A 12,729-nucleotide genomic window follows, 5' to 3' on the forward strand; every position below is an offset into this window, starting at 1 on the left:
AAACGTGGGAGTCCTGCCAAGCAGACTGCCACATTGCTCCTGGTCCCAGGGGACAGAGCCTTGGGACCTTGGCTCGGATTTGGAGAAAGTTTTGAAACCCAAGATGTTTGGAACAAAACTTCTGTTATTCAGCAAATTGGTATTTTTCTCTGAAACTTTTTCCATTTGTAATTTGTAAAATTTCAGACCAGTTTTAGTGTGATATCTATCCCGGTTAAAATGAGTGTGTGATACTAACAGGACACACGGCAGAATCACTCTGGCATCATCTGTGCTACTTCCCCGTGAGTGTGAACACCGAGGGAGCTCAGTAAATCGTTGGACCTGTTGAAGAGTAGCACAAGTTTCTTCGATTTGACATTTCGAATGATGCAACATCCTGTATCAGGAAATGTGACTTCTCTCAAACTTGTAGGGCAATATTGAAAAAAAAAAAGCTAGTATTTTTATTTTGACCCTTCTCCAGCAGTTTCTGTCATCTCTTACTTTGGTAGTCTCAACTCTCCTCTCTGTAGTTTTCTCCACCGTGCATGTGCTGGGTCCCCCAAGGCAAGACGGAGGGATTTCTGACCTCAGGAGTGCTGCCGAGTATGGGTTTTTCAGAGGAGAACCAGGTAGAGATGTAAGGATCTCTTGCTTTTGCATATAGGGAGGTCAGAATGCAAGGGAGAAAGGAGAGCAAAATACAGAACAGAAGTGATGGATGCGGAGAACGCAAAAACCATCATAAAGAAGTGTTTTACAGGAGCTGGAAACATCAGGTGTTGGGGCAGGAGCCCATGGCAGAACACCTGGCTGCTTAGGCAAAGCAGCTTTCTACGGAAATAGAGCTCTCTTACAGGGATTATTCAAACAGGGGCTGGTGGATGCCATTCATTAGCTCTTGTGGGGACAAATGAAAGGCTCATTTGACCTTACAGTTCTTTGTGGCCCTTTAGTTCTTTGTTAAAAAAAATAATAATTCTAAAATATGAGAATTAATGTATTTTAAAGATGCATTTTTTATCAGAACTTCCACAATGAATAATATAAAACAAATTATTAAAAAAAACCCTCATTAGAAACAGTAAGAAAGCAAAGAAAAATAACTTTATACACATCTGTAATTAGATATGTGAGTCTTTCTAAAGAAGCAAATAACTTTTTAAGCAGTCTTATATGAGCTCAAACTCATCAAAACACCAAAGCCTGTACTCTCAATTTTAAATGTCATTGACATCATCTGGGCTACTTATGCATTTAGAGCTGAACCGCACATTTTGCTGGTTTGGGAGTCTTTAACAAGGTATTTAATGTCTGGATTGATAGATCCCAGTAGTTACAGGATGTAACCAGTAAGACTAGGCAAGGTCAGTCCTACTTCCCAAATCCAGTAGCATTTGCCAGGCTGCCAGCAGGGTGGAAAATGAAAAGCGGGGTGGTATAATTTATGTTGACTTTTGAAAAGTTTCTGGCAGGGCAATTCGCAAGAAGCTGTTAAGGAAATGAGTGCTATCATGGGCTATAGAAAGTGGCTAATAAAAATAAATAATTGGAACAAATGGTTACTTTTCATCATGTCAAATGATTAGTAGTTGGCTGCCCCAAGGACCTGCAGAAGGATTAGTTTATTTAATGTATGTATTAATGAACTGGGAAGAGAAGTATGAGAGGAAAATTTGAAGGGAATGCAAAATAAGTAGAGTAAAAACTCGGAAAGATTTTGAAGAGCTTCACTGAGTCATAACAAAAAGGTGAATTGGCAACAGTAAAGCAGATTAAATGCATAATGAAAAGAATCGTACATATAGCTGTGTTCTAAATTAACTGTAACCAACAAGGAAAAAAAAAAACCCAAGCGCAACTGTGTATCACTCAATGAAAACCTTTATGCAGTGCGTAACAGCAGCAAAAATAATTCTCACAAGGTTGTATCGGCACTATATCAGTAAGCAGTAGGAAATCATTTGGAACAGCTCCTGCTGTTTTTAAAAGGTATTAAAAAAAACCCCACACACCAAAGGCGCAAGAGGATGCTGAAAACTACCAGGAATCTGGAAAGACTGTGTGGTAGGAAGGCTAAAAAGGCTGGGGCTGCCCGTGGATTGTCAGGACGTCTTCCGCTTTATCCCTTCATATAAGGACAAGAGCTTCTTCAATGGAAGTAAAGGTCAAAAAAACCCAAACAAAACCCCAAACCCAAAAACCTGACCAAATAAAATGTGCATCTCATTGTTAACTCCTGGAAATTACTGCCACAAAGCACCATCAAGGCTTTAAATTTGTTAGGATGAAAAAAAAAAAAAAAAGATTGGACACGTATGGATAGTGAGAAGCTACTTAGTTGCATTACCCTGAGTAGTATTTATAGAGAACACAAACCCACAAACCTTTATTCTTTGAGAACTAAGCCAGCCAGTAACTATGAGGATTAGAAAGAAATTTCTCCTATTTCCTCTCATTCACCTCAAGGCTGTTTGTAGCTTCCCATAGAGCATGTCTTGCGACTTCTGATGTATCCACTCACTGTCAGAGACAAGGACCTGGCAGTCCCGAGTACTCCTGAATATGACCAGCATTAATACTGAGGAACTTGGGCGTTACTCAGCCGTGCTTACCAGGACGCTTTAGCAAGAGTGGTGTTAATTCTGTTTCTAACGTAACCCTGATCTTTCTAGACCATGGGTCTGAGCACACATAACTGAGAAATGAGCTGGTACCTGCTGACACACCAATGTTGCAGTATTGTACGTACCTCCGCCGCCTTGTCATCATTTCCCCACAAGGACTTTAGGCCGCAAAGGCAAGTAACAAAGCCCACGCTGCTTAACGTCGCCCCGTGAGAAGCAGAAAGAGAGAAGCCAGCTGACAAAAAAATGGTATAATGTATGGGGAAAGAGTATGAAACTTGTTTATGTGCCTCTCACCATATCACTTGTGTAACATGACAATGATTTTCCATGAGTGGACTCTGCAGTTGCTGCAATTAACCCCCGCCACCCTCCAAAGACTGTAGTTTAAATCACATACCAATTCCATTCACAACAGGTGTATCGTTACTAACTTCCAACACGCTGGGCAAATTTTGTTCTCCTTCGTGATCGTTTAAATCCATGTTTTGCTGTTGTGAGCCATTCCCAAAATGTCTAGAATCCTTTTCATGACTGCCATCTCCATTCTGCAGACCATTATGTGGCTTTTTCAGTGGCATGATCTGTAAACCGCTGGGAGTAGTTCGGTAAGTCACAGTTTTAGCAGCCCTGTCATTAGCAGATGCTGGCTTTGCTGCATATCCTCTTTTCTGTTTTTGAAGAGATGGATTAATTCTCTTCCTTTTGTGTGTTGACCCTTTAGACTTCCCAGTTTCAGAAGGTCTATGTGATATTTTCTCAACAGACGACCCTCGGCTTTCCCGTAAAAATTTTGGGGCGCCGGCCTGTTTCCCATGTCTCGATCGCTTTTCTCTAGTCACGTGTAGTCCATTGAACTCATCAATAAATTCCTCACAATGTAGCAAATGATGTTCAGGTTCCCAGGTGTCTTCGTTGCTTCCGTAGCCTTTCCACCTGATGAGATATTCCCATTTGCCCTTCTTGTTCTTCCTTTTGTCTACAATCCTCTCCACCTAAAAGAAAAAAAACACAAATGTATCATACTGAGAAATGAAAAACTGTATGTTCTTCATTGACAGCTGGGAAGGCCTCCCTGGCACTGTAAAGGTGCCTTCAGTATTCATGAGATTCTCCTAAAATGTAGTGCCTAAAACATGAAATGAGCCTGACATGGAAAGCTGACCAAATGCAGCACCCTATTTTACAGGTTAAAACTTACCTTAATTTCACAGGATGCATTCCAACCCGATATTCCCGTTGGATCCTGTATAGACCATGCTGACTGCTGACGAGAACCTACTCGGTGCGTGTATAAACCACCTGAATTAACGTTTAGGGGAATCAGTGTTACATGTTCCTGTTCCAGAAAGGATTCCCACGAGCAGACCCGGCAGCAGAGGAGGGGGATGCAGTAGCCCCAGCGACACTTTGACAGCAAAGCCATTTCCCCTCCAGAAAACATTAACAAGAGACGTAAACACCTGATCAAACCTGATCTGGGGACCTGCAATAGCCACAATGTGGAGAAACAAGGGAGAGCCTGAAGATCGTCAATGAAAGCACGATTTCTTAAAAAATCTGGTTGTAAAATGAGACTATTACTATTACATTCCTCAGCTACCTCCTGTTTGAAGGAGATAAATAAATATATTTTGCTTTATTGTCAGTTACTGATCATTCTCCTGAATCCACATGTGCATTATGTGCCTACAAACATCCCCATTCTTCATGTCTTGAAACTATCTTGAACAGAGAACTTCTTAACAACTTACAATATCTTACACCAAAGAGCTTATTTGCAGTATTTACATCCACTTTGCTACTTCCAACTTATAAAAATTTGTATTTTTTATGAATGCAACATTTGAGTAAATACACAAAAATCGTGAGTGCACCAATTTAGAAAAAAAAGCAAATGAAAGGCATAAAGGCAGGATTTTTATGTAGAAGTAATGAATTTCATGAAGCTCTGCTAGAGAGCGTCAACTCAAGGAACGTTTCTGCACCAAGGGATAAGGGACGATATCGGGGCTGTGAGCTGGATGTGCATTAACAGCATCACGCTGTTGTGGAAAAGGGACTCTACAACTGAAGAAATCTTTGTGCTGTCTCAGCGCTGGCAAGATGTCAACTAGAGGGAGAGAGCATCTGAAAACCCGGGCACCATCAGTGGGCAGCGAGTCAGGGGTTTAAATTGCATCAAGTGAAATTTAGATCAAGTCATTAGCAAAAATGTTGTAACGGTGGGAAGGATGAAGCACTAGAAGAGGTAACGTGGGGAAGGTATGGAGGGTTTTTAGAGCAAACAGGTTTTGTTAAGGCAAACATCTGCCACGAAAAGTCATTGCTGGAAAATTGGGTTATGATGAGAAAGCCTTTTGAAGTCTCTCCCCAGGTTTTATTTTCTGATTCTTTAATTTTTAATTTTTTTTTAAAAAAAGTGTCTTGTGAGGGATAACCATTAATGAAAAAAAAGAATCATTATCATTAACCAAAAGCACTACTGTTAATTTAGCAAAATAAATAAGTGGATAGCTAATGTGACAGCTTTCATTGCTCTTCAAAGAAAAGTCATCTCATGTGAGGAACAAGAGTGGAATCTGTATGGAGAATTTAACCTTGAAGAAGGGCAATCACAGCAGTGTAAGTAATTGTTCTTTTTAGGTCCCCTGTTAGAGCAAACCAGTGGATTAATTCTGTCTGTTCACCGGCTGGAACTGTACATTCATAGAAATCTTGGTGGGTTCCCCAAAGGAGTCTAAATGTAATTAGCAGCTAAACATTATACTTCTATCTCAATTCATTTACATGGGAAATGTGCTAAGATATCTGTGTCTGAGTCATGGTGGACAGCTTTCCTCCATCTCCAGGGCGCTCAGCTGCAGCATCCCAAACAGCTCGTTCCTGTGCTCTCTCTTATCAAATATCTGCACAGAACCACTGCAGACGCATCCCCTTTACTCTGAATTTAGCGCCATCCCCTTTAGGATCGCTCAGCGTGGCAAGACGATTAAGTGAAGCTCAGTCTAGGCAAGTTTGAGATCGTTTGTCTGAAAAGAGGAAAGTTCTCACAAAAAAAAAAAAGAATTTTTTTTTGGGGGGGGGCATCCTCATTTGGGATGTGCGGCTTTCAATTGTCAAACTAATAGACTTATTATGATCTTGTTGACTTTATAGAGAGCAGCTGTCCAAATTATCCCCAGCTTTAAAATACTTCTCATCCTCCTATCCGGGACTAGCCAGAAAGACTGTACATTGAAGCACGGGATTCTGTAGTGGCCCCTGGTCGTCTGTGGATTTGTTACTTTAATTACTGCAGCTCACTATACCAAGGAGCAAAACATATAGATATATATGTCCTAGGGAAAAAATTAAATTGCTGCTAAACTCAGTAGACCATAGCTATGATTTACTGTAGAGATTTTGGTTTAGTGCTATTCTGTCTGTACCAGCTGAGCAATACATGCATCCCCCTCCCTTTTTAACTCAGGAGTTTTGGGCTTGGAACAGAAACTCTTGTGTCAGGTTGATGCTACCTTGGAGTAACTTCTTTCTTTCGAGGGGTTACACCATTCCATCCCCCCATCTCCAGAAAGGATGGACAAATACCTTGACATTTTCAGAATTGCAAACAAAAAGCACCTCTTCAACCTCACCTTCTTTCACTCATGCACGTCTTTAAATTTAAACTTTAGTGATTTCTCATTTTCACATTGTTCCTCTGCTACACGGAGGAAAACTGAAGGGAAGAGATTTCTTGGAGAGCATTTTTAAATATGGAAAACACTCAAGTATTTTGGTGATGAGGCATTATGCATTTCAATTAAGAGGATAAAAGGAGAAAACATGAGTGTTCTTTGTTCCTGGGAAACAAAATACTGGCAATGGAGAATGTGATTAACCAGTTCAACACATCATGAAGGGAGAATAAAAGTATTTATGAAATTGGGTCAAATTTAATAAATGGTTTCAGAAGAAATATTCGGAAAGCAAACACATTTGGGAAAGACTAAGTATTTCATTATAGCATTTTCAATGTTTCACTTCTAACAAAACTAAAATAAAGAGGGACTAAATAAACTGAAGACAAAATGTTCTGTTTCTGGTCAAATCCCCTTTCAGTTTATTGTTTTGCTGGGGAGAAAATGAAAAAAATGTGGGTTGATCCAAAATTAATTGTTTTCCTTGAGTTTTTTTGGTTCAGCCATCATACCCACTGGCTTGACTAGTGGTGCATAAAAAGCCTGAGTGGATATTTGCCTCGTCCTCGTCGCTGCCTCATCGGTCATCACTGAATGCATTTGAGGGGAGCGTCAAACATACCTGACCTCTCAACACGGTCCCTTTTCTTTCTTGGGGCTTTAAGTTCTTCAATGATATTTGTCCCCTTCGGAGTGTCACTGTGTTCCTTCACTGCATACAGTGAAGTGCTTCAGTGTAGGCATCAATTTAAGTTTCTTACCCACACCTGGTACTCTCTGTCCCATTTTCCTTCGATTCACAGTCCACAGTAATAACAAACACCACTATTTCTTTTTTTTTAAAAATTATGTATATTTGTTTTAACAGGTAGTACATAAAGTAATGAACTTTCTGCATTTACTTAAGGTTTCACAGAATCATATGAGTTTTCTTAATGAGAAATAATTCTGTGATAGCTAGTGATTAATAGAAATAATACTTTCATTCCTTCCCTAGAACAAGCAATACACAGTTCTGAGAATATGCAGAAAACACACTCAGTGTCTGATTTTCCATTTTCCCCCTCAGTTCTGTCTTTAATGAGAACTGAATAACACCTTCCCAAAAGTGACCTCGGTAGTTACAGTTTGCCAAATCCTTGAATTCACTATATTTGGGTTGGAAAACTATGTAGTTAAATTTAATAAAGGTGACATGACTGCAAAGTTTTCAGGGGTATCACAGTGGATACTGGAGTGCTGGAATCGACATTTACCATTAGTTACCTGGATTCTCTCTCTCCCTGCCCCTCCTGATTAATTCTGGATGAACTGAGGTGCTGATGTGTTACCGTATAAATATGTTTAAAGAGAATAAATAGAATGAGACCATGACTCTGCGCAACTGCATTTGCAACACACTTTTTAGCTTCCTTAAATCTTAAACCTAGCTCTGTACACAGCTGTGCAAACTAGGATGAAAGTCATAAACAAAGCCTTTAAAAAAAGTTTGTATTCTAAACTTAGTGTGAAATAAAAAAATACTATTCAATTATAGTACAAATGCATAGAGCTTCATAAACTTAGTGTTGTGATTGGCAATCAAGTGCTGATATATGCACAGTACAACACACACACATCTTCCTTCACAGGGTCAAAACCACTCATTTAACAAAGCCGTGTTTTTGTCCACTTATAAAAAATAAAATCTAGGCTAAATTAAAAAGGGTCATTCCTATTGAATTATTTCTACAGATATAATTGTAAAGTCGGAGCACGATATACTCATCTCACAGTTCATAGGAGCTCTACAGAGCATAAATAAAAATCCTTATGCTCCCAGAAAACACCTTCAGGAAACTCCTGGAAAGGTTTGGAATATTGCGTATCTGCTTAGAGATTCCCAAAGTAAGTACCTGCCATCTCCACTTCCCTGACCATGCACATCTACGTAACCAATTCCAACTGTAAACTGTGATGCTCAGATGGTCTCTGTTAGTGCATGGTACAGAGCAGCAGAGCCATTTCATGACATACACTAGAAAAACTGCTTTTCATGACTATAAATTACAGGACTTGTAGTGTTTTATGTGTTTTTTTCATTGGAGGTCTTTGTCCCCTGTTGTGCCTCAGGGTGTTGGAAGGGTATTTGAAGAAAGTGCCAAGGGAAGAAAGACAGTAAGATTTCTGAGGGAGATAAAGACCATCTGATTCAACATGTTTGTCTTTTAAAAATTCATGATTGCCCTAACTTCCTCCTTTTTGTTACCTTCGCTTTAAGAAACAAGGTATTTCATTAGCGGTAAATCTCTTGCTTGCTTCCATTTGTAACTTATTTGTGTTTCTCTTGTATTTGTATTTAATTTCTCAAAATCTGGTAATTGGAGCATTTGTTCCAGATGCACGAAAAATACAGCACTGTATCTTCTGAAGCAGTCAGTATTCATGTTAGAAAAATAATAGTGGAATTCTCCTCAGAATCTGACTCAGTTTAAAAACAGAGTAGATCAAATCAATGTCCCAGCTATGAAACCCCCCAGTAGTAAATGTGTGTAGTTACCTGCAAGGTCAAAGTGAAAGTGAAAGGGCTAGATAGTTATAAAAATGAAAGGGAAGACATTCCTCATCTGAATTATTCACAGGCAAAACATCAAATGACATCTTCCCAGGAAGTTCAGTGAACGCACTCTTAATGTCAAGAAGACACTGCTTTTTATTCAGTTCTTTTTTTCTCTTTCTGGGCATATAGATTTTTAATTTTCTACAGTCTTCTTAGAAAAGGTATTAAACTTGGCAGGGAAATCCTGAAAGTTCCGCATTTTCGCTGGGAAAAGTCCATCAGCCTCATATTAAACATGGTTGCAAACCACTGCGTTAGGTCTAGGTGTCCTCCAACACACACGTATGAAGATTTTCGACAGAATGAATAAATGCTGTACCCTGTATCCCTGCTGCTCCCTGTATCCTTGATCTCCCTCTCCCCATGGACAGTAACACTGTAGGAGCTTCCGGCTACGCGATTCCGTGGTCCAGGTTCATATAGAAAAGCCAAAGTGCATGGCAAGTTAGTTGTATTTTACAGTAGTGATGCGGCGATTAGGAATTGCTGCTAAAAGTGGTATTTTCACATTCCTAAGACTTTTCTGGACTTTAGAAGTGCACCGTTAGCTTCCCTGGCACCCAGGTATTTTAAAGACACTGAAACATAAGCCTTGATCCGTGCCTATGGAAGCAACATGATTTCCTCTTTGTGTAAGGGCTCCTCTGGCCAAAGGAGCTTCCCTTTTATTACCGGTTTGGATGAAATGAAGCCCTGGCTGGTCGCCTGCAGAAAAACAGCCAGCCACAGCTGTCAGGAGACTCATATCTCTAGAGACCTTATGACATTTTTCTTGGAAATCCCACCTTTCTCTGAAATTCGGTCTCACCGGAACTGAAATTCTGGGCTGGTCTCTCACTTGTTCGTTTCTGGCTTTTTTGAAAACTGCCACATCTCCAGCTCCGCACAAGGGCTGTGGTTCCCCCCTCGATGCCATCTGTCCCCCTCGCTGACTCTAATAACAGAACCCATTTCCGTGCCCTTCTCTTCTCTCATTTTACTTACGGCAGCTTTCTCCTGGTCAGAACTTAGAGTGCTCCAGTCTCCCGGTCTGTTAAAGCCATTTCCTTCTCCCACTAGAAATTCAAGGATGTAATCTAAATCACTTTATTTTCTTAGGATATTTAAGTGTATGTGTGTAAACAATACCTGTGGTGGAAGTGCCACAGTCGTCGTAGTTTTTGGAGCAAACAGGAATAATAATATACGCGAGAATCTTGCACTGGAGGAAGGGCACTTTTGTATAGACCGATACTGTCTCTTGGGAAAGGACTGGAAAAGGAAAAGTGGCAGATGACACAAGGACCAGGAAAGGATTTCTTGGTCAACACATGTAGTCCCTGTCATTGTAGGCAATTACATGATATAATCCCTTTCATATTGGATATGCTCATGACACAGAGCACATTTCTGCCCGGGCTTATTGTTGATAGGCTGCACAGCAAATGGGCATTCTTAGATGTAATAATTTTGTAAAACAAATTTTAGGTTTTCATTTGGAAAGCGAGGCAGTTTTCAAAGGTCCAAGAAAAGTGCCCTTAAACATAAAGATATTCTTTAGTCATCAAACCAACTGTTTATGCAAAGTCGGGGAGACCTCCTTAGTCTGTTGCTCCATAAACGGTTTAAAACCCTTTCACATGCAAACATTAATCAACACATACACCGTATGTGGAAATCCAAAGAACACAGGGGTGCCTATTTATTTTAAAACATAATTACGCATTTCATTTATCAAATCCCTATTTTCTTTTGTACACTAAATGAGTTCATTATTGTGTTTCAGAGTTTGTGTTTCTTAGGGCAAGGAAGGCAAGAAGCAGGACACACCAAATCCTTGATGTCCTTTATGTTAAAACGTGCTCAGTCCTGAACACACCCTCTGCAGACTTGCTTGTACAATTTATTTCAGAACAAATCTATTAGAATGCTATCTAGAACGTTAGAATTTGATGACAAATGCTTACTTTTATTTCAGTACCAAGGTACAGCTGGTAATTTTTACTATACTGCTAAATCTGCCTTGTATATTACAGTGCACACTTTAAATTTAGAAACAACAGATATTTTGCTGGTTTGTAGATCAACAAAGGAAAAAATAAATGCTGTTCCTATTTACTATCACAAGAGAGATTTAAAAACACAGTTAGTGTACGCTGCTAATCTCAGAGAACTGAGACAGGGATGAAATTTGCTTTAAGCAGAACTGTTCTTGTACAGCCGATTCCTGTGACAAGCACAGATGACTAAAAGATGAATGAGAAATCTAAATTCAAGGAGACAAAATATTTTGCTAAGCTCTACAAAGAGCTGGCGGGTTTGGACACATGTATGGCTCTCGGCTTTCTAATGCTGTGAACTACCTCCTCCAATGGTTCTCTGCCAAATTCAATGGGATTCTCCAGTTTTACACCATCTGAGAGTATGTATATGGGAAATGTGTGTGGTTACCAGAGAAGAAGAGCTCAGCCCAGCCTAGAAAGGACCCAATTCTGCCTATTCTTCCTTTACAGCACTGCATATCAGCAGAGTTATTCCCAATTTACTTAGATGCAAGTAAAATCACAGTAGGAATCCCTTGGATTTAAACCATGAGGTTTTTTTACTTTTATTTTAAAAGCAGTTTATAGGAACAGGAGCAGGACTTGAAAAGACTTCTAAACAAACCCGTGTGTATGTGAACGTATCACAGTCCTTTCAGTAAAACTGCCTGGGTTTTGTTAAAAATACTCATGTTTCCAAACAGATGTGGGAATGCGTAAGCAGTAGTTAAAAAAGAAAAATATGACTATCACTAAAGGTGCTTTTCACCAACATTAAAGCAAGTGGTGAAATGCAGGGAGCAATTATTAATTTACATAAAAGCTGTACCTGAAATAAGCTGTACCGGAAATCATTAGAAAAAAAATAATGCTGTTTTCTTTTATGTTCATTTGCAGTTTGTTCTCCTTTACCTCGCTCAGTCACAGCTTATTTTAGTCTCCTGTTGTACGGTTCACTCAGTCTTTTTCTCCACCATATGGGCTTCTCTCAGATTCCACTCAAGGCCAGGACTTCAGTTCAACACTTTTACATCCATCCCAAAACTTAGCCAGAAGTGAAGATTCCACATTAAAGAAATACAAAGGTTCAGCTATAATACAGGATAAATAAATATTTGAGCTACTCTGCTGTACCACCACTCAGTGACTCACCGCTTTACAAACGCTACTGGTACGGCTGTCATAAAATAAACCACATGTTCTTGTGTGGTAGGTAGAAAAATATTTTCTTAGCCCTTTTACAGCGAAGTGGTAAACTTGAGCATGAAGAAGTGAAAGCCTAGGTTTTGGGGAGCTGCTCGTCACTCGGTGGCTTCCACAGGTGCTGAGGACGTAGGATTTCAATGTGAGCGTGAGCTTCACAGAAAGAAATTCTTTACTACAAAGAAATTCTTTAGCGTGAGGGTGATGAGACACTCGAACAGGTTGCCCAGAGAAGTTGTGGATGCCCCATCCCTGGAGGTGTTCAAGGCCAGGCTGGATGGGGCTTTGAGTAACCTGGTCTGGTGGGAGGTGTCCCTGCCCAGGGCAGGGGGGTTGGAACTCGATGACTTTATGTCCCTTCCAACTGAAACCATTCTATGAGTCAATGACTCAGCTGTTCAGAGAGGCTTTGCCAACTTCGTGGTGTGTGACAACTGAGCAGAATTGTCCAAGGGCAGCTCGCTGGCTTTACAAAGCCTCTGCGCCGGGAGAAGATGAGAGACAAGAGGAGGGTACAGCACGTTGCGGGGGCTACAAGGTGATACTGGTCAGTCCAAGCGGCCATTGTACAACATACTCTCCTTACCAAAGCTTTTGAAGTGAATTTTACAGTG

The 12,729-nt window shown here is 40.2% G+C and overlaps 1 protein-coding gene across 1 annotated transcript in view; it reads right to left on the bottom strand.

Annotated features, from left to right (window-relative positions):
* The window catches only part of CDYL2 (chromodomain Y like 2), a 57,890-nt gene that overhangs the window by 21,339 nt on the left and 23,822 nt on the right, over positions 1–12,729 (bottom strand). The window contains exon 2 of the mRNA XM_074158033.1: positions 3,010–3,604. Coding sequence (XP_074014134.1) covers positions 3,010–3,604 — 595 coding nt within the window. The remainder of the gene's footprint in view (positions 1–3,009; positions 3,605–12,729) is intronic.

The sequence above is a fragment of the Numenius arquata genome, chromosome 13, assembly GCF_964106895.1.
Source record: "Numenius arquata chromosome 13, bNumArq3.hap1.1, whole genome shotgun sequence".
Classification (NCBI taxonomy): domain Eukaryota; kingdom Metazoa; phylum Chordata; class Aves; order Charadriiformes; family Scolopacidae; genus Numenius; species Numenius arquata.